The sequence below is a fragment of the Solanum pennellii genome, chromosome 3 (assembly GCF_001406875.1).
Source record: "Solanum pennellii chromosome 3, SPENNV200".
Lineage (NCBI taxonomy): Eukaryota > Viridiplantae > Streptophyta > Magnoliopsida > Solanales > Solanaceae > Solanum > Solanum pennellii.
This window is the reverse complement of record NC_028639.1, coordinates 57,276,560-57,299,764: the sequence shown is the minus strand read 5'-3', so window position 1 is coordinate 57,299,764 and position 23,205 is coordinate 57,276,560. Positions and strand designations below refer to the sequence as shown.

Below are 23,205 nucleotides of genomic sequence, written 5' to 3'. Positions count from 1 at the left end.
AATGGGTCAACATAAAATGGATAATAATTCAACCCATTCATATTTGATATGGGTAAAAATGGATTGGGTAACAAATGAGTCGGGTAAAATGCTAGTTTATCCATATTTTTCATGAGTAAATAATACTCTTCTTAATAATTCAACATGGAGAAAATATTTTAATCTTTTTTAGATGAAATATATTGAAAATGCTTTATTTAATTTTATTGTATCATAAAAATAAAAAAAAAACTTAAAAAAAAATTTCGGGGNAAAAATAAAAATTTGAAGTTGAAAATATTTTTAAAAAAATAAAGTTAATTTTTTTTTAAAAATTTGGGGGGTGGGGTGAGGGTGAGGGTCGATGGTAGGGATGAAAAATGAAATTTTGAATTTGAAATTATTTTTAAAAACAAACTTAAAACAATTTTTTGGGGTGATGGTAAGGGGTGGGGGGAGGGGGAGAGGGTAGGAGTGAGAAAATGAAATTTTGAAGTTCAAAATACTTTTAAAAATAAACTTTAAATTTTTTTTGGAGGGGGGGGTTCGAGGGTAGGAGTGAGATATTTTTTCCTTCATACCAAACGCACCCTAAAACATGATTAGTGCACTTTAAGCAATGTCAATACTAGTACGTAATTTGTTTATTTTACACTATTATTTATTACCTAGTATAAATTAAACAAATAAAAAATATAATTATAATTAACAAAAGAAATGTACATTTAAAATAGATATTTTTGCAGGGCCAAAGATTTCACATTTTCAATTATAGAGAAAAATAATTAATTTTTATAAAAGAACATAAAAGGAAGAGAAGTTACAATACATTTGATAATATCATAAATTTTGAGTGAATAAAAGTTAAAAACTTAACTCATTTGACTAATCCATAATTTACTCATATTATCCATATTTTACGCACGTAAAATGTCACTCACTCAATTCATAAAATATAAATGAATTGAAAGAATTATTAAAATATGAATTTATTTTGCCGACACTAATTAATAAGCTATTTTTTAGGACATCGTTGTTTAATTTCTTCTGCACCATTTTCTTTGTTATTGAATAATAACTATTGCAATATGCATTGATTGAGCATCTTTTATCAGATACTATTTATTGGTCATATGTTGAGACTTTTAATAACATTGGGAATTTGTTTGTAACTTTTTTTATTCCTATATTTTGATTATTTAGGCATTTATGCTTTGTGTCTCTTATCAATCTATACTTTCTGATTTGCATGATGGATGTTTATTGATGGATAAAGCTCTACTCTTTATTGTGTTATTATAATGTGCCCATCATTGATAAATTTTTTTAATGGGAAAAGGGTCTGATATACTCTTCAACTTTGTCATATGGAGCTGATATATCCCTCGTTATAAAAGTGGCTCATATATGCCCTTACCATTATACAAACGGCTCACAGATACCCCTGCCGTTACAAAATGGCTCACATATACCCTTCATTTAACGGAAGTTAAAAAATTAGTTTTAAATTTAAATTTATTACTTCTAATTTTTTTTAAAAAATTATTTAGGGATATATATGATTCTTCTATCAAAGTTCAAGGTATATTTTAATTTTTTTCATACATAAATTATTTTTTGACTTCTTTTATTATAATTATTTGAGTTTCTTATTCTTATTTTGTTTTTTCTTTCATTTCTTAGTTTAAAGAAAAAAAATTTAAACTATTTTTTTGTGTGTATTGTAATTTAATTTCGTATTCGAAGAAAAAATTTGGTCATCTACAATAAGTTTTACAAGAATATTAGTGAAACATAAATAAATTTGATTATCAAAATAATAATTATAAATTAGTCATTGAAATAAAAAAAAGTCAAAAAAAATATGTTTGACGAAGATTAAATTTACTCATATGGGATTATATTTTTTAGAAAAAAATAATAAAAATTTAGATTAAAATTATTTTTTTTTCCATTTCCGTTAGAGGAAAATGGTATATGTGAGCCTTTTGTTTACAAGTAGGGGTATATATGAGTCACTTTCATAACAAGGGGTATATCAGCTCTAAATGACAAAATTGAGGGGTACATCAGACCCTTTTCCCTTTTTTAATTTATAACTACGAATACTTTTTGAGCCAATAATTTTATTATTCAACTACAGAATACATCATAGCCATCTAAAAATATTTTGTGATTAAATTGTATGTTAAACAAATAAACAATTTAATTGTCATAAATGATTTGAATTATTAATAACTAATGAAAATTAAGATCACAATTGAAATACAATTCACTGGCTAAAGTTTACAATGATAGCTACATATTATAGTTTGTCACATAATATCAATATATTTTTTGTGGCAAATTTTTTTTTTTGGTCAGATTTTAATTAAAAATAACTAATTACTAATTGAATATATTATATTAACATCGATCTATAAGATAATTTATAATCGATAACTCACGCCAATTCACTTTCCAGTGAGGAATTTTAGTAGATTTTTTTTTGTGTGTGTTTAGTAATTACGTCATATTATATATTTATATACCAATTGGAATTTTCATCACCAAAAAAAGAATAATTAATGACAAATTTTAATGTTATACATAGTAATTTAATAGCTACATTATCACACTTATCGTAGTTATTATAGAGTTATAGTCCCTTAAGCACATGTTACAGATGCGTTTTAAGATGTGATAATATATGGTTTATCACGTAATTAATTTAATAACCAAAAAGGTAGCACTGCTATGGTGCTACATTATTCTCTTTTTTATTTTTTATTTTTGTGGTGCACTACTTTTGACTACTTTTAATAAAAGGAGCTTTGGAAAAATATATATTTTATTATTGCTGAAAACACGCAAAAAAAGACAGAATTTCAATATAAATTATTCTAACTTTGTGTATATACCTAAATCATTCTACTCTAATAGTGGACTCCACTTAAGTCGCATAATTAATTGTCCTTCTCTTCGTAAATTATTACTAACTTAACTTCTACATTAGTAAATTATTATTAACCTCCTTCTCTTTTAAATAAGTGATATTTTAACAAAAATCACAATTTTTAAAAAATTATTATTACGTAGTTTATAAATCATCTCTATTTTATAAATGTCTTTTGAAAACTGATTATTATTATTGTCAAGGTGGAATATATTTGGAAAAATATGCATAGTAAGATAATATTTATTTTGAATTTTTTTTTTTGTTATAATTAATTAATACTTATTTGGAGACGAAGAAATTATTACTACTTTATTTTCTAGATGAGGAATATTGTTCAGTTTTCACTGGAAAAGAAAAAAGATATTGAACTAACTTTGCCCCATAAAATATGATTATATTAGAGTTAAAAGATGAGAATAATTTACATAAAGAATGTTTTAAGTGGAGTAAAATGAAACGGTCCCAATTTGCTGCAGTGTTTTGAGTAAGAATATTTTTCTGCAAAAGGGAGACATTTATGATGAAGTTTTGATTTATTTATTTATTTGGTAATTACGATTAATTTATTATTTTTTTTATATTTTTTATTTTTAAATAAATAAAATTATACATAATTAAGAAGAATTATAATTTTTTAATTAAAAATTACTCTTGTTTTTTAACACATGAAATTTTATGTTATTAAAAGTCCACTTTTTTCTTCAAAATATTTAATCACTCCAATTGTCCTATTAATTTGATGTGATCAGAGAATGTTTTTTTGTGCACGTGTGAAAATATTAAAGTGCGTTTACGATGATGCTTTCAAATTTGAGTGCGATTTTCCATTTTGAGATTTAATGCCTCACTTTGATTTTAAATTCGACATTTACGAAAGAGTTGTTTGTTACTATTAATTTGTCTGTTTTTAATTATTTGTTTATTTTGATAAATTAAAAAAAATAATTTTTTATTTATCATATTCTCAATTAATTATTATAAAAAAAGTAAATGTTAAATTTTTAGTTCATTTATTTCATAATTAATAGGGGTAAAATGATACTCACCATGTTAATAATCATATTCTTAATAAATAGTCAATTTAAAAATGAACAAGTAATTAGAGATAGATGGAATATTAACTTGACATATGAATTAAAAAACAATAAATAATACTTATTAATTTTATCAAAATCACCCTTGTTAAATAAAAGTTAGTTGAACATTAAAAAATGAGTATTTCCTCCGTCCCTAATTACTTATTCAACTTTTCCTTTTCACCTGCCTATTTTGACGAAGACTGGACAATTTATATATATATATTTGAAAAAGTTACAACTTTTTAAAAGTTTTAAATTTTTAATTCATCAACTTCATAAGTAATATAAGTCACATGGTAAATTCACCGTGTCAATCATTGTTTTCTTAATAAAAGTATCAATTAAAAAAGCAGATAAATGGTAAATAATTAAGGACATAGGAAGTAATAGTATTCAATAGCTAGAGTAAAATAGACATAACATGATAAATTTACTCACTAATTTTGTAAACTAGGCAAAATTGTTAGACATCTTAAGATAATATAATAGAAAAATAAGATGGATAGAAGGAGTAATTGTTACTTATATTTTTTCTATTTATGTAATTAAGTTATTGATGCTAAAGATTATTTATGGGATGGTGGAGGTCAACATGGCCAAATAATAATATAAAGAGAGAAGACACACGTTCTATTTCAAAATAAGTGCATCTTAGGAGTATTGTACATAATTTAAGAAAAAAATATTTGTAATAGAGAATTATTTTTCAGTTTTATCTTTTTTAATTATTATCAAATTACCTTTTAGATAACTACTCCCACCACTTGAAAGAAATTAAAATTGGTTGAACTCATCACTTAGGAAACTTCGATGAAAGATAAAAATGAAAGAAACATTCTCGAAAATTTAACAATTAAATTTATTTGAATTATAAAAAAATTCTCGATACTTCTCTTACTTTGAAATTTAAAAAAAAAATAGAATTTTGAAACATCATTAGACATTATTGTATATTAAATTTAAACATTAGTAGAATACATAATCCCAAGTCAATATGGGTCAAGTCCAAGTCAAATTGTTTTCTAATGGTGACGATTTATTATACGTTTTCAAAAGTTTGTTAAAAGTATAGTATAAAAAATTAAAAATGAGATCACATTTTATGTTAAGAATTGGAAATATAATGATTCGTGTTGAAAACAAAAGAATAAAGACGCGTTTATTTTTGAATAAAATGATTCGATAATCTAAAATTAAGAATTGTTTAATTTGCTCGTGTCCTATCAAGATGATTCCTAATAATACTATTTTTTTCAACTTTAGTATTTTAATTATAGCCATGTGATTAAGAAACACACGTTGCTAATTCTCTTTCTATATAACTATACACTTAATTGATTAGCTACTATATATAGTTTAGAGGAGATTGATTCAAGTGAGGCCACAAGAAAATATAAACAAGTTTTATTTAGCATCTTGATTATATTTGTCGATGAAAGGAGGTCATTAAGGTTAGATTTTCATAATAAATTTACCTTATTGCACTTTATTTTAATTAATTATTTCTTGTTTGATTAAGTAGCTTGTGATTTATCTTTGCCAATTGTTTTCTATATAATAGTGTGTACATATATGTTTTGTTGCGAGTAGTACTTTGTATATTTTATGTTTTTTTTCTTTTACCTGATGTTTGATATTCATACTGAAATATAACTAAATAAATTTGTACTGAAAAGTCCCACGCACTTCATAATGAAAGGGACTTCGTACCCAGAAAGATTTAAATCTAAAACCTCTTATTAATAAAAGGATGAAGAAGTGTTTAACGATCATAAAACTTTTTATGTTCTTGAAATTGACCCCATATAACTATACTATAGAAGCGAATGTTGAGGAGCTTAGGTCAGCCGGTCAATTGACCGGTTTGCCCTTCTCCTCAACTTCTTATATTTATATTTCGTGTTTTATATGTTTTAATTTATTTTTATTTTAATATTTTTTTATATACTATGTACTTACAAAATTAGTATTAAAAATTAATCAAAATATTATAAATTTGATTATCTCTCGAATTTCACATGAACTACATAATTAGCACTGAGAGAGTATCATATATTATTTGAAAATCACATTAAGAATTCTATAAATCACAATAATTAACAACTTAATATAGTTGAAAATCATATTAAAATGTGATTAACTCTCAAAATTTCGCACGAGCCACATAAATTGACACAAAGGTGGTAACATATATTATTTGAAAATTACGTTAAGAGTACTATTAGTCACAACTTAAAATATTTAAAAACATATTAAAAGTTTGACTATATCTCAAAATTTAACACGTGTCATATTAATTCTGACAAGAGAAATAACATATATTATTTAAAAATTACATACTTGAAATACTTCTTACAAAACTATTAAAATATAATTAATTTTCAAAATTTCACATGTGCCACATAAATCATAATAATTAATAATATAAAATATTTTTAAAAATATTTTAAAACTAATTCACTCTCAAAATATCACATATACCAAAAATATTATTTGAAAAGTACGTTAAAAATATAAAAAAAATAATAAACAATAAATATTTAAAAATTTAATTGGCTCTTTTAACTTTATTTGTATCACATAAAAACTAACTAAATTAATATACGTTGGGTCCGGGCTTACCCGGGCTTTTATATCTAGTATATATATACATCTGGAATTTTGGGTCTATACTCGTATATATATATATAGGCATAAACCTATTTGCCATGAAGAGTACTTTTAATGCTTTTTTTTAATCTTATAAATACAAATACCTAATTAAAGGACTGACCCAACCCATTTTTTTGAAAAGTGCATTTAATAATTTAATATATTATTTAATTTACTGGCTGATTAGATATTCATTCTAAGTCTTTTCTCGTTCGAATCTTTTTCTTCACTTTTAAGATATTGTCATCTTAAGATATTGGATAAGATGTATACTTATCGATTCTTCTAAGAGATTATAATTATCACAAGCGAAGATATTAATGAATTTTTTTTATGGTTACACTACTAATACTTTAATATTTTATCCAAATCTTGCTACGAAAGAGATAAAAATCATAAAATAAAATAAAAAAAGATAAAAATCATACAATAAAATTAAAAAAAGATACAAATTTCTAAGTGCTACTTAGTATTGACAATACATTTGAAATATTAAGAAGTATCAAATTTTTGTATAATTAATTGTATTTTATGGAGTAATAGCTACTACTATTGGTTATCGATGCATCAAAAGTAATAATTTGGCGATAAATTATTTCTAATTCATTGACTTTTTTTTATTAAAGTTTTTTTCTCTTTAAGAGTAAGAGAAAAAAAAAGAATTTGGGGAGAATTTAGCTTTAATTTCTAAAGGGTGGGTAAGATACGTTATTTGAGAATATTTTCTTTAAAAAATTGAATTATTACTCAGTGATAATGTTCAAAAATTAAATTGGGTTGAACCCGGGCCAATATTTACTAGATTAAAAATAAGCGTAAAACACACATCTAAATAATTTTATTTTTTAAAATTTTATAAATACGCTATTGGGAATGTGAGTTTTGTACATAAACTATCACTTATTAGTATAAGAAACACAGCTCGCGTGTAATACTCTTTCTTTTACTTAAAATTGACATGACATTCCACGTAAATAAAATATTTTATATTAACAAAAATTAATCGATTATTAATATTTATTAAAAGATAAATATTAAAGTATTATTATAAGAAAATGATTCTTTTTAAAATAATAATTTTACAAAAAAAATTAAAAATATTTTTCTTACTCTACTCCATTACGTCCTCCCCATACCTGCCTCCACCCCACCTCCCAACAAACCCTCGTCCTTTTTTATTTTTTGAAATAAAAAATTCACCCCTCCCCTCCCCCACTCCTTTCTTTAAAAAAAATTGATATTATTATTTTCTTTTGAGTAAATAAAATTCTATCCCACTCTATCTAACCTTTCATTTTTTTTATTTACATTTTTCTCGATTTGTGTCATATATGTTCATATATTTTTAGGAACATATTTTTCTACTTAGGAACCGAATTGAACAAAAATTTAATGGGGTTGTGCAAAATTATTCTTTTAAAAAAAAAGTGTGTTTGGGGGAGGGGGTTGGGGGTGGTAATGGTGGAATGGGATAAGAAAAATATTTTACATTTCAATTTTATTTTTTCGGGGATGATAATATTTTAACTTTAACCAATACTAATAATTTATTTATTTATTATCAAAATAAAATATTTTGTCTATGTTGAGTGTGATTTGATCGATTTTTTTTTAAATAAAAGAGAGAAGGTAGTACACACACCATGATGTCGGGTTCGAACCCCCTTGGGTATGAATTTGTCTTTATTAGGGAGCGTTTTACCTCTAATGGGACATCCGTCGCGAATCTAAATTTAGTCGAATTCCAATGTGAATATACCAGATACCGGATGGTGGGAAACAAAAAAAAAATAGATAGATGTGTTTTGCGAACTAATAAGTAATAGTATAAACATGAAATTTACATTTCAATCATCTAGATATAAAACTCAAAAAAATAGATAAGTTAGATGTGTTTTTGATAGTTTGTCTCCAGATTAAAAATACGGAAAACGCATAATGAGAAAATGAGAAAGTGAAATTGGATGGTTGATTGATAATAATGATATGTTTTTTTTAAAAAAAACAATAAATCGTGAGTGAGAGAGAGAAAATGAGAGAGGGGATTACAATTTACAATTTGGTGAATCGAAATCTCATCAAGAAAGTGAACGACTAGATAGTTAACCAATTATTTTCAGTTCACTTTTAATTGTCATGATTTTCTTTTCTAGAGTTAAATTATAAAATATCTCTAGTAACATTTTACGATAAATTTTTCCATCATATTGATATGTAAAAAATTGTAATTTATAGTACTTTTCGTGTAGTTTTTGAAAATCTAAATTTTTTGTTTAAAATAACAAATCAATATAATGTTATTTAACTTTAAAAATTAGTCAAATCGACTTTTAAAAAATTATAACATGACAAATAAAAGTAAACGAAAAGAGTAAATTACTAAAATTCCTTCAAATAATATGTTACTCTGACTATTAAATGAAAACTTTCTCAATCAATCCAATTCACTTCTTCACTTCTTTTTACTATTTTTATCACTTATTTTGGAGTGTCAACGTCTGCTTCAACTCTATCTTAGTTTAAAAGAAAAATAAAAGGATATATGAAATAAGCAATACTATCGAGTTGCAATTTGTCCATGTTATCGAAGTTGGTACTCCCTCCATTTGTTTCAATATTTGAGTAATGTTGATTTAGGGTTCTATTTTATTAAGTTAATTTTTAATTTGACAATTTAAGAATTTTTTTGTGTTATTTAATAATAAGGTAATATTAACATAAAACAATAAATTTATCTCAATTTGTTAAAATAGATAAGGAAAAAAGAAATATCGATTTTTAATATAAGGACTAAGTAAAATAAAATAGAAGGAAAATGTGTTAATTTTTCTTTTTATTATATGCTTTCTCTATCTATTTTTACTTATTCGTATAATGAGATTTCCCATGTGATTACTTATCTTATTATATAAATGAGATAAAATTAATTATCACATCATTGTAGTATATAAATAGCGGGACAAATATTTCAAAACTAATTAATATATACTCTTAATTAAGTGTAGGATAATATAACGTGAGACTATTATTCCTTTTAGATTTGTCATACCAAACAAAAGTGATAAATTATTTTTGATATTTTTAAAACTAGATAAGTGAATATATATTTTTAATATAGTAAACAAGTAAAAAAATGAGGAAGCACTTAGGAGTTGTTTGGTAGTTCGATAAGAAACCAGTTATTTATATATTAATTTTTGTATAACTTAATTGTCATTTTGCAGGTAGTAGAAAATAAGATATTCATACATAAAATTAATACGACGTTTAATCGACAATTTAGAAATATAACTTATACACGTATAAGTTATGAAGAAATCTATATTATTTTATGTTGAATAGAAAGTAAAATAACTAATACATGAATAATTAATCCCGACATAATTACGATCTACATAAAACTGCTAACAATTATAATCTATATTATAAATACTCGCATAACTCTAACCAGCTATCCGTTATTACTTTGCGAATTGGATTACAAACCAACAAAAGCAAAGGAGCAACTTACTCAAAGATGACCATAAAAGTAGAAACCTAAATAATCATTTGCATGCTTCCCCATAGTTTGTCATTTTACTTTTATGTTAATATTTTTTTCTCATCTTCCACTTCCTTTTGCAAAGTTAATTATTTATGGCCCTTCTTGTTTAATTGTATTACATCAACAATAGGGTCGGATAAACAAAAGTGAGCAGCCTAGCTAGCGCTATGATATTACCAAATCAAATCAAAAGAAAAAAAATAATAAAGAAATGAAAATGAAACATTATGAGCCATATATAAAAAAGGCAATTAATAATTAATTAAGAACATTATTAGTCATAATCAACTTTGTTGGAACACTCCAAAAAGTGTGTTGGTGGATTAATGGGTCATTTTTTAAATTAAAGATTTTCATGCAACAATCAAAACTCTCTTTATATTATTTTAAGTAGATATTATTATGAATTAGGAAATCAATTTTATTATAAATATTGTTAGTTAGTATTTCATTCTTGGTCAGAATTAGGAATTCAAAGTCTTTTTTTTTCTTGCAGGAAAAAGAATGAGTTCTTCAACGGAAAAGGCGTTTGAAAATAAAAATAAAAATTCAATAGGTATTATTTTTCGATATGCTGATGGAAAAGACATTTTGTTGATGTTTTTGGGCACAATTGGAGCAATTGGAGATGGTATATCAACAAATTGTTTGTTGGTATATGTTAGTCAACTTTTTAATAGCTTGGGTTATGGTAAAACTCAACAAAATGATCACAATTTTATGGAACAAATTGAAAAGGTTAGACTCTAAATGTCTTATTTAATTTTATCTACATCTTATTTTCTCTTACTAATATATTTGCATTTTGCTGGTAATATTATTTACAGTGTAGCTTGTATTTTGTACTGTTGGGATTGGGAGTCATGGTTGTGGCCTTTATGGGTAAGTTTCTATATATCTCTACTCCACTTTTTTGGTTGCTAAGTTCATAGATCGAACTAATAGGACATAATGCGAAAGCTAATAATTTCAAATATTGAACAACTATAAATCAAAAAACTTATGGCCCTACGTATGATAAAGTTAATATAAATATATCGTCTACGGAGAGATTAATCTCCCCTAGATGCTATTGTGTAAGAAGGAAGGATATTCAAAAAAAATTTCTAGAAGGGTTTACTCAAATAATTTGAAAGAAATAATTAGGGTAAACTTTTTGCCCTTGCTTAAAAAAGTATGTTAAGAAAATTAGGTCAAAACCCTAATATATGTATCAAACCCTAAAATCCTCATCATGATGAAGAAATTAGTTAATTAATTTTTGCAGAAGGTTACTGTTGGAGCAAAACAAGTGAGAGACAAGTGTTGAAAATAAGGTACAAGTATTTGGAAGCTATTCTTAGGCAAGAAGTTGGTTTCTTTGATTCACAAGAAGCTACCACTTCTGAAATTACTAATGGTATTTCTAAAGATACTTCTCTCATACAAGAAGTTCTTAGTGAAAAGGTAAACACTTCTATATCACCTTACTTCAATTTCTTCATATATACGTAAAATTTTGAGGTTCATTTCTACTGAGCTAATAGTTATTATCTCAGAAAATCAATTTGCTTGTTAATTTATTCTAATTTTTCCTTCAACAACGAAAGTAACTTTCTAAGATAGTGATAATTACTCTCACCGTTTCAATTTATTTGTGCTACTTTCCTTTTAAGTTAGTTGTTTATTTCCTTTTTTTTTTTTGATAACTTTTCAATTTTAATTTTTTACTTTATACGTTTAAAACTATAAAATTAAACTAAATGACATTTTTGCTATATTCTACATACTCCCTTTACATCTTTAGTTGTCCAACTTATTCCAATTTGGAAAATCTAAGAGAAAATTTACTATTTTGTGTCTATTTCCATCCCATTTTATGTGATGTAGTTTAAAGTTTAAGAAAGAAAGAAAGACTTTTGAAACTTGTGGTTCAAAATGAATGATAAAAATTTGCGTGACCATAAATCATTTTATTAAAGGGTAAATTAGACATTTTAAAGTTAAATTGTTACTTAATATAGAAACCTGTAATTCTTTTTAAAACTGACTAAAAAGAAAAGTAAGTCATATAAATTGTGACAGAAGAAGAATTAAATACTATTCATTTTTCAATATTTAGATAATCACTTAATTAATAGGGGGTAATATAGTAGTTTGTCGAGTCAAAAAATGAACAAGTAAAAATAGACGGAGAGAGTATATATCTTATAAGATCATCAAAAACCTTCTTCTTTAATTTCTTAAACTTTGGTAACATTTATAGTCATATGCAGGTACCTCTATTTGTTATGCACACAACAGTTTTCATCTCAGGAGTTGTATTTTCAGCCTACTTTTCATGGAGATTGGCTATAGTTGCTTTACCAACAATATTTCTCCTCATAATCCCTGGTTTAATCTATGGTAAATATTTACTCTATTTGTCTGGAAAATCCTTCAAAGAATATAGCAAAGCAAATGGTATTGTAGAGCAAGCACTTAGCTCTATTAAAACAATATATTCATTTACTGCTGAGAAGAGTGTGATTGAAAGATACTCATTGATTCTTGATGGAACAATAAAGTTGGGGATGAAACAAGGAATTGCAAAAGGTCTTGCTGTTGGTAGCACAGGGTTGTCTTTTGCTATATGGGCTTTACTTGCTTGGTATGGAAGTCATTTGATTATGCATAATGGAGAAAGTGGTGGTAGAATTTATGCAGCTGGAGTTTCTTTTGTCTTGGGTGGATTGTAAGTGCCTTTTTACTCCGATAATACATCGACAACCTCTTAAACTTGTTAATGTGTTTCATTTAGACATTTGAACTATCTGAATATCTGATAAAGTGTTCCTATTAGGCATTTTTAGTTTAAATTTTGAGTAATGTTCTCAAACGTTCGTTCATTATGTAGATAAATTAACCACTTGGCATATGTCACAATTCTTTAATTTTATGTGTTAGCCTCAATAAACTGTATAATCATAGACTTGTTCTAATAAAAGGAGGTGCTATAGTTTATATGGTTAACTTATCTACGTATGGAGCTCTTGATAACACATGCAAATGCTTTTTTTCTCCACAGTTTGAATTGGAAGTGTCTAATGGAAACACTTTATTATATGTTTAGATGCTCGATTAGAACAAACTGTAATTTGATTGTCTAAGGTGTTATCGATGTATTTTGCCTATAATAGATCTTTCTTTTCATTGATGTAAAAAGCTTGGATCGTTACATAAAATCTTGGTATTGGTAATGTTATGTAGATCACTTGGGATGGCTCTGCCTGAGGTGAAATACTTCACTGAAGCTTCTGTTGCTGCCTCGAGAATATTTGATAGGATTGATCGCGTACCAGAAATTGATGGTGAAGACACAAGGGGACTCGTGCTCGAAGATATTAGAGGAGAGGTTGAATTCAGGAATGTCAAGTTTACTTATCCTTCTCGCCCAGATACCGTTGTTCTCAAGGACTTCAATCTTAAGATTGAAGCAGGCAAAACAGTAGCCCTTGTTGGATCAAGTGGAAGTGGAAAATCCACTGCCATTGCCCTTATTCAAAGGTTTTATGATGCTAATGCAGGAGCTATATGTATTGATAGCGTAGAAATAAAGTCGTTGCAGTTGAAATGGTTGAGAGGGAAAATGGGGTTAGTAAGTCAAGAAAATGCATTATTTGGGACATCTATTAAGGAGAATATAATGTTTGGGAAAGTTGATGCAACTATGGATGAAGTTGTGGCTGCAGCAATGACCGCGAATGCTCATAATTTCATCACACAACTTCCTGAAGGATATGAGACCAAGGTCAGTTAATGATCTTGTGACATTATAGTACTAGGTACGTACATTTGTTATATGCGGTTCTAACATGCTTAGTTGTGACAGATTGGTGAAAGAGGAGCACTTCTATCAGGTGGTCAAAAGCAGAGAATTGCGATTGCTCGAGCCATTATAAAGAATCCTGTGATTCTTCTGCTTGATGAAGCCACAAGTGCACTTGATTCTGAATCAGAAACACTTGTTCAAAATGCCTTGGATCAAGCTATCGTTGGGAGAACTACACTGGTAATCTTTCTCCTAGAGTTGATTTCTCAGATGGTCACTCGACTAATAGTTGTATTATCTTAGAAAGTCACTTTTTTGGTTGAAGAAAAGCGGAATCAAGAAGAGAAGTGACTTTTTTTGATATAATGACTATTAATCGAGTGAACATCTGAGCAATCAATCCGGTTCTTCTATTACTTTCAATAATAAAAAGAAATGTAGAAAGATATATAACGAGGTCCCTTTCAACGAATTTAATGATCAGGTTGTTGCCCATAAGCTATCAACAGTAAGAAATGCAGATCTCATTGCAGTAGTAAGTAACGGTTGCATCAGTGAACTAGGGGCACACAATGAGCTTATGGAGAAAGATGGGCAGTATGCAAGGCTAGCAAAATTTCAAAGACAATTCAGCTCTATCGATCAAGAACAAAGCGCTGAACCTCGTATTTCTTCAGTAGCAAGGAGCAGTGCAGGAATGAGAGCAAGTCCGGCTGTAAGCGCCTCACCCTTGCGCATTGAGGACAGCCCCATACAAGCTTCACCTCATCCTCATCCTTCCTTCACTCGGCTCCTTTCGTTAAACTTACCTGAATGGAAGCAAGGAATTATCGGAATCTTATCAGCCATTGCATTTGGTTCAGTGCAACCTGTCTATGCACTAACCATAGGTGGCATGATTTCTGCTTTTTACTCGCCAAGTCACGAGGAAATGCAATCTAGAATTCAGAAATACTGTATGATTTTCATCATCCTTTGCCTTGTCTCAGTTGTTCTCAATCTATGCCAACATTACAATTTTGCATACATGGGCGAACGCCTTACCAGAAGAATAAGACTGCAAATGCTCGAGAAGATTTTGAGCTTTGAAGCAGCCTGGTTTGATGAGGAACAGAACTCAAGTGGAGCTTTATGTTGTCGATTGAGCAATGAAGCTGCCATGGTGAAATCTCTTGTTGCTGATAGAGTGTCACTCTTAGTCCAAAGCACTTCAGCTGTCACTGTTGCTATGGTAATGGGGCTAATTGTGGCTTGGAAACTTGCACTAGTTATGATCGTTGTCCAACCACTCACGATTCTCTGCTTTTACACACGAAAAGTCCTGCTATCCACTATGACAGCTAAATTTGTGAAGGCACAATGCCGTAGCACTCAAATTGCTGTAGAGGCTGTTTATAATCATAGGATCGTGACGTCATTTGGGAGCATAGGTAAGGTTCTTGACATCTTTGATGAGGCACAAGATGAGCCAAGGAAAGAGGCTAGGAAGAAATCTTGGTTAGCTGGTATCGGTATAGGATCAGCACAAGGCCTAACATTCATTTGTTGGGCCCTGGATTTTTGGTATGGCGGAAAGTTAGTTAATGCTGGAGAAATATCTGCTGCTGATGTCTTCAAGACTTTCTTTATATTAGTTAGTACTGGAAAGGTAATAGCTGAAGCTGGAAGCATGACTTCTGATCTCGCCAAGGGATCAACAGTAGTTGCCTCGATTTTTTCCATTCTTGATCGAAAATCACTGATCGAAGGATCGAATGAGGTAATAAGGACAAATATCCTTCTCTAAATCCTTTTCAAAGTTCACTTGAATTCACATCATTTGAGCTAATATTGTAACATATTTTACAAAACTAGGCAAAGAATAACAGCATGGGTACCAAAATGACCGGTCGAATAGAGATGAAAAAGGTTGATTTTGCATATCCAAGTCGGCCCGACAGGCTAGTGTTGCATGAATTCAGCCTGGAGGTGAAAGCAGGCACTAGCATTGGATTGGTTGGGAAAAGTGGATGCGGAAAATCAACAGTAATTGCCTTGATTCAAAGATTTTACGATGCAGATAAAGGATCACTGAAAATCGATGGGATGGACATTCGATTACTTGATTTAGGATGGTATAGAAGGAACATGGCCCTTGTGAGTCAAGAACCAGTGATATACTCAGGCTCTATCCGTGAAAACATTTTGTTTGGCAAACTTAATGCATCTGAAAATGAGGTTGTGGAAGCTGCAAAAGCTGCTAATGCACATGAATTCATTTCGTAAGTACATATGCTTTTTAGTGGTTACTACTTAATTTTAGAAGTTTGACCAAACATACTAATACGACATGTTTAATGTACATGTAGGTCACTTAAAAATGGATATGAAACAGAATGTGGTGATAGAGGTGTGACAATTTCAGGAGGGCAAAAGCAAAGAATTGCTATAGCACGGGCAATAATACGTAACCCAAGCATACTACTTCTAGACGAAGCAACGAGTGCTCTGGATGTTCAGTCAGAGCAACTTGTGCAGGAAGCATTGGATCAACTAATGGTTGGAAGAACGACAGTGGTTGTGGCGCATCGCCTTAATACTATCAGGAATTTAGAATCCATTGCTTTTATTTCAGAGGGTAAGGTTTTGGAGAAAGGAACCTACTCTTACCTTAAGGATAAACGAGGTGCATTTTTCAATCTTGTCAATCTTCAATCCACATAATAGTGACAATCCTGTTGTATCAGTTCTAATGTTGGACATATTGATAAATGAATCAATGAGAAACTCAAGCGTTGTGACAAGTACAGAATCTAAACCAACATGGTTGGACAAATTAGTCGAATGAGGAACAATAGTTGAAGGGTTATTGGTCTTAAAAGAATGTGTAGGAAAATTAGAGGCTCTGGCCTGAGGTAATGGCAGTGCAACTGGAGAAGCCACCTTGTTATTATTATCTTCTACATTTATATGAAGTTTCATCCCTCCAAGGCAATGTAACCTGTTCCACAAATGAAGTTAACTGTCCCCTGGCACTGTTGGGAAACTTGTATTGCCTTTAATGTTTATTTATACTGCATTTTTTATGTTGCACCTATCGAAATTCTCCTTTCTTTTCTCATACACATTATGATACGTCGAAAATTGGAACACTGCAAAACAAGACGAGTCATTAGATGTAAGTTGTAACTAAGGATTTTGAGGAAAATTTAAGTCTTGATCTATAAGTGAGTATTTAGAGATAAGATGACACTTACGAAGAACATCTGTTAAGATGGATCTTGGCCTAACTCAACCTCAAAAGCTAGCTTTTGAAGGGAGGATTGTCCAAGTCCATATAAGGAGACCAAATTCCCATCCCTTTTCCGATGAGGGAATTCTTAACACTCCCCCGCTCGCTCAGACCTCGTTAACTGGAGCATGGACACTATAATATGGGGGGCCAACATCGGTGAACAAAGAAATTGGGATGGGTCTGGCTCGAGAAATCGTTTGCCTAGTAATCATGTATCAAGATCGGTACTAAATTGCAACCAGAATTAGAAGAAATGTTGGATATGGAACAAGAGTTAATGGGAAAATGGAGGGAAGATGAAAAGAAGAGGAACTTGAAAAGTTGGAACTTGAAGAGTTGAGAACTTGAAAAATCCTCTTATGCTTTATTGAAAAGACATTTGTCCCTCATCGGTGGTGGAAAGAAAAATATGAGAGTTGAAATATAGAAATACTCCTATTAATTGTTAAAAGGATTGGAAAGAGGGACCCCCTCGCATCGACGTCGCTCACTCGACTTCGAAAAATGATCGAGAGATTATTTTTTGGACAAATTATGTTTTAATTATTTAGTTAATTAATTAAATTAAATGACCAAAACTTTTCAATTAATTAGTTAATTGACCGAACTTTTCAATTATTCAGTTAATTGACCGATTCGACTCGAATCTGCGCGTGACCCATTTTATTTAAAATATTTCTCGTGTTAATTTTAAATTTTCCCGCCGTTGAAAGTGACTGTTCTGAAAGGTTGTAACTTTCAGAAACAACCATGACCGTTTGAAAGGTTGCAACTTTCATGAATGGTCGTGTGGATTCTGAAAGGTTGCAACCTTTCAGAAGCAGTTTCTCTTGCCATAAATATATTGGTTCTTCAGATTTTTCTCCTTACGAATTTTTCTAATCTCTTCTTCTTCTTCTGCGCAAAAAGTTTCTTCGTGTACTTTACTGTTGTTGAGTGGTTTGCTGACACCAAAGTTTTGGGTATCAATCCGCTGGTGGTTGAGATCATTCTATCCTGGGAGGACATTTTCCAAAATCAAACCTTGGATACTAGAGTGGGAATAATTTCCTTAAGGAGACACTGTGCATTCAGTGAGCTTGATCTTTTTCGTTCTGTCTTTATTCTAGATTCTGGTATGTTTACAGATTTTAGTTATTGTGAATTAATTTCTGTTTGTCTGATCTTACTGATTCGTTAAACTTTGGTTACTTCGTGCTTCTGCAAAGTTGTTCAAATTAATAATTCTGTCTTTTAACGCAGATTGGCAAGAAGAAATGCATATATAAGTATATTAAGTCTGTGTCACGCAAGGCCGGGAACTTTGTAATTAGATTACCTAACTTTATTACATATAGTAGCTTACATAAGGGAATTATACATAAAGTTTGCTGAGATTATGGACAAAAGGAAACTATTTAAATTTGTTATGTTGGTTAGGTGGTGGAGCATAAATTCTCTCTTTTCATTTTGGAAATGAGAGTCTTATCTGGTAAATCAGAAAAAGACTGGGAGTATTGCATACTGCATATAACTATACATGTTCAAATCTATTGATACAGTTGAATTTGTATACCTGGTTTCAGGACACGTGCATTTAATTGATGTAATGACTCTCATGATCGTTTTGTGATTTCAGCCTCTTTTTTATTCCAGAACTAATTATTTTTATCCCTCACATCAAACTAAAGTCAATAGCCATTATACAACATATTACTTTGTTTCCTTTTTGTTCCATATTTAAGCCAATATACTAGTTTTTCTTGAGTGTCATGAGTAAGCTACTACCTTATCCATCATTCTCATGTAGAAATTTGAGAAAATCTGAAAATCTACTTTCTTTAAACCCCCTTGGATGTTCAGATATCATTCACTTAGTTCTTCAGTTTTCTCATCCATTCCCAAACTATGCAAACTAGAAACCGAAATTCTTGTTTTATGAGAGTTCAATGTCACCCTATGACCTATGTACCACACTTTTGTACAAGTCACTACTTGGTACTTCAAGATGGTCACCTACATGAACTTGTAAGGTACCATGAAGGTTTTGGACTTCTCTCCATTCATTGTTTTGTGTGTTTGAAATTTCTAGTCCAATTGAGCTTTGAAGGGTAATTGTAAGGATACTGTAGTTTGATTGTGGTGGAAGTCCAAGCGCAACGCTTGGTTGTGGGCATGGAGGATAACAATTGACAGCAATCATATTTATTCCATCTTTCACATGTTGTCTTATCAGTACTTTAGATCGTATATATAAATATGTATGATATACAAGCATATAGAGAACTAAATAAGCGTTTCTAAACTGATAACGACTCTATTATTAGTGGGATCCACCCAAAAACAAGAATATAAGGAAAACTCAATGGTATTACGTGTGGAAGATAAGGGAATATGAAGATATGGAACAAGTTGAACAACCTGGTACAATCAAGTGTTGTAGATGAGGGATGCTGAAGATATGGAACAAGTCGACAACCTGGTACAATCAAGTGTTGTAGATAAGGGAAACTGAAGATATGGAACAGGTTAAACAACCTGGTACGAGCGACGTGTAAACTGTTAACTACTGAAGAGTTAGAGTTACACTAGAACTAGGCTACTATGTCTTGTATTAGTAGTAGTCGACTAAGATAAATAATAGTTGTAGTATTATTCTAGTAGTAGTAGTCACCCACTACTCTTGTAAATTTGTATAGTAGTATGACTTTAAGTACATCTAGCCTAGAACTCTACAATTCCCTCATATATAAGGAGCATGTACTCAACAGTTTTAACCATCAATACAATCCTTGATTTCTCTAATTTTTACGTGAGATTTCAACGTGGTATCAGAGCTCATAGGCTCTTCTGTTCCTAAGTATTGAATCTAAATTAACCACACGTTCAAACTTCAATGACCAATCTACAAATACTCTTTCCACCTCTTTCCTTCACCATTTCATTGCCTCGCGTTTCATTAAACTTAAGCTAACAAACTATCTCATATGAAGACACAAATGATGCATTCGATTCAAGTGACGAGAATAACTAATCTCATCACTAAGAATGAACCAACTAGAGGTAGTTGTTCCACTTGAAAGACTATTCAGAAAGTTGTAGCAGTTGAGAAAGATGCAGAAGATGCTGGAAGCATTGATGATGGAGTGGAGAAAGATGTGTTGCTAAGGAGTTGGATCTCTGGAACCTTGACATAAGAAATTATATACATGATTGTGGGTTGCTCAAGTGCTAAGGAAATGTGGGAATTCTTGAAAGTAGCTTACTTTCAAGCAACAAAAGATAAGGAGTTTCAGCTCAAACAACAATTGTAAAGTGTAAGGCTAGGAACCAAAAAGATTGATGAATACATTAAAGAATTCAAATACATATGTGATGGTCTTCCAACCATTCACAAACCTGTGGATGGAGATAGCAAAGTAATCAATCTTGCTAGAGTTTTAAGTCTCAAATAGAAGACCTCTGTCATGCTAGGTAAGACACCATATTTCACTCTAAATCAATTTGTTCATGATCTTAGGGTTTTGATATGAGGGAGGATGAAGAAGAGGTGCATGTTACAACAGAACCATAACATGACATTCTCTATTTAAAGAGGCAGGTGAAAAGGAAACTACTCTAAAAAAGAAGAAACAACAACTTCAACTCCAGAGGAAGAAGCTTCAAGCCTACTAAACAAGGAGCAGATTCTTAGAACGACCAATATAGAACAAGGTCTCAGAATAATCAAAGTTTCTTATGTGGAAACAAGAAAAGAAAATGTACCGTGTCATGTCAAATCTGTGGTAGGAATAATCATTTCTCTTAGGTGAGACTACTCTTATCAATCTACAGATGAACTGTCACAAACATTGGTTGCTATTAATTTACAGAATACATATAATACAGATGATACTTTATAAGTGGACTCATGAGCAAGTAGTCATATGAAAGATAACTCATGCATTTCTATCTGATCTTGAACACTACAATGGACCAGATAAAACCATTGTTGAGAATGAACAAGAAATAGACATAACTCAGGTTGTGAACACAATTAGATCAAGCCTGAAATTACAAAAAAGTTCTTGTAGTTCTTAAGATTAATAAGAATCTACTATCAGTTAGTAAAGTTGCAAAGAATCATCATTGACTATTGAATTTGATGAAGTTAACTTTGTTGTAGAGGAAAATAAGACGAGGGCACTATTGACCAATGGATCTAAAAGGAGTGAAATCTATGCTTTGAAAGACAACAATCTTTATGCTTTAATCGTTGCATACGATTGGAACACATCAGACAACATGTGACATACTAGATTAGGACATCCTAGTTGGAAGTCATTAAAATTTTTGAGTAATATATAATAGTTGTATCAATGTTAGTAGTTGTAATGAAATCCTAATGTTTGTTCTAGTTGTCAGTTGGGCAAAAATTGTAAACTTTCATTTCGCCTGAGAAATAAAATTGAGAAGGAACCTTCATTAAAAATTCATTGTGACATGTGGGGTCCTCCCTTTGTTTATTCCTCTCAACATATGAGATATTATACATATAATATTTATAGTGTCAGCCTCATATAATCGGATAATTTTAATAATGAGACACTTAACCGACTTGTGACTTGTTGCAGATAAAGAAAGAAAAAAGATGAGCCAAGAAGTTAACACCTAAAGAAGGATAAAATATGTTCATCAATCAAGGGATGCAGGATATATTCAAGATAAACAAAATCATCAATCAAAGCAAAGAAATCAAAAAGGAAAAAAATCAAAACATACTAAATCAAGAGGGAAAGCCATGTGATGTAAGAGACACAAAAGAAAAACAAATGTTGCATTTACTATTGCAATAAAAATATGTCTTGATCTCTAAAATCAATCAAGAAGATCATGATCAATCAGAGATTCCAGAAATCAATCAAATATATTCAAGATTATAAATGATATTCAAGATTGCAGAACAAATCACCTAAGGAAGGAAAGAGATAATTTGCATCAATCAAAGGATACTTTCAAGACAACAAGATCAGTTAACACGCAAGACTACAAGAAAGAAATCGAAATCAAGGGATGAATTCAAGTTAAAAAGATCAGCCATAGACTCAAGACCACCAGAATATCATCATACAAAGGAACAAATTGATTTGCTCATGCACATATCTGGTATGGTCATGACTCAGCAAATCAATCAAAATAAAATCAAGGACTTAATCGAAGATCATTGATTCAAATTTCCTTGAGAGTTCGTAAAAGAACAAAGTCCTCCAAAAGTTATATAAACCTCTCTTAGCCATAGTTGTGAAGTACACACTTCACTTGAGCTTATATTGTAATCTTCTTTTATCTTTCATAAAAACTTCGTATGCACTTGAGTGAACAATTGAAAAGAAAAGAAAAAGAAAGATCTGACTGTAGGTTATACAAATAGAGGTTGTTTCGAACAAGAAGATCTGATTTGCATATCAGACAAGACGCTCAATTATAACATTCCGTAACACCCAAGTTCTCAACAAGCTCTCAACGAAACCCTTTTAACCAAGGAGACTGGAATAGGAACCACATCGGTAATCCGAACTAGTATAAAAACACAAGGTGTTATTTACATTTCTATTTATCTATTATACTAACATGCAGGTGAGTCGACGGAACATTACTAGAAGTCGACTGAAGGAAATTTTAATTGACCCCCCTCCCATCTTGACTTTCATATAGATGATCGCACAAGGTATACTTGACTTTATCCATTGAAAAAAAAAGTCTAATTTTTTTGAAGTATTTGTAAAATTTCAGAAAATGGTGGGAAAATAGTTATCTTAAAAGATTAAGATATTCTAGTGTGATGGTGGTGGTGAGTTCATCATAACATACTTCATTAAATATTTGGAAAATTTTGGTAATGACAGGCATATATCATGTCCTAACACACCTAAACAACATGGAGTTACAGAAAGAAAACTAGACACATTGTTGAGACTGGATTGATTCTCC

General features: G+C 30.0%; 1 protein-coding gene across 1 annotated transcript; it reads left to right on the top strand.

Annotated features, from left to right (window-relative positions):
* Positions 1-10,696: 10,696 nt before the first annotated feature.
* On the top strand, positions 10,697-17,007 carry LOC107012397 (putative ABC transporter B family member 8). Its single transcript, XM_015212238.2, has 9 exons — positions 10,697-10,930; positions 11,020-11,074; positions 11,460-11,638; positions 12,448-12,905; positions 13,421-13,961; positions 14,043-14,222; positions 14,467-15,741; positions 15,837-16,243; positions 16,331-17,007. The coding sequence occupies exons 1-9, from the start codon at positions 10,697-10,699 to the stop codon at positions 16,683-16,685; spliced, it is 3,684 nt and encodes a 1,227-aa protein (XP_015067724.1). The 3' UTR covers positions 16,686-17,007.
* The last annotated feature ends 6,198 nt before the right edge of the window (positions 17,008-23,205 follow it).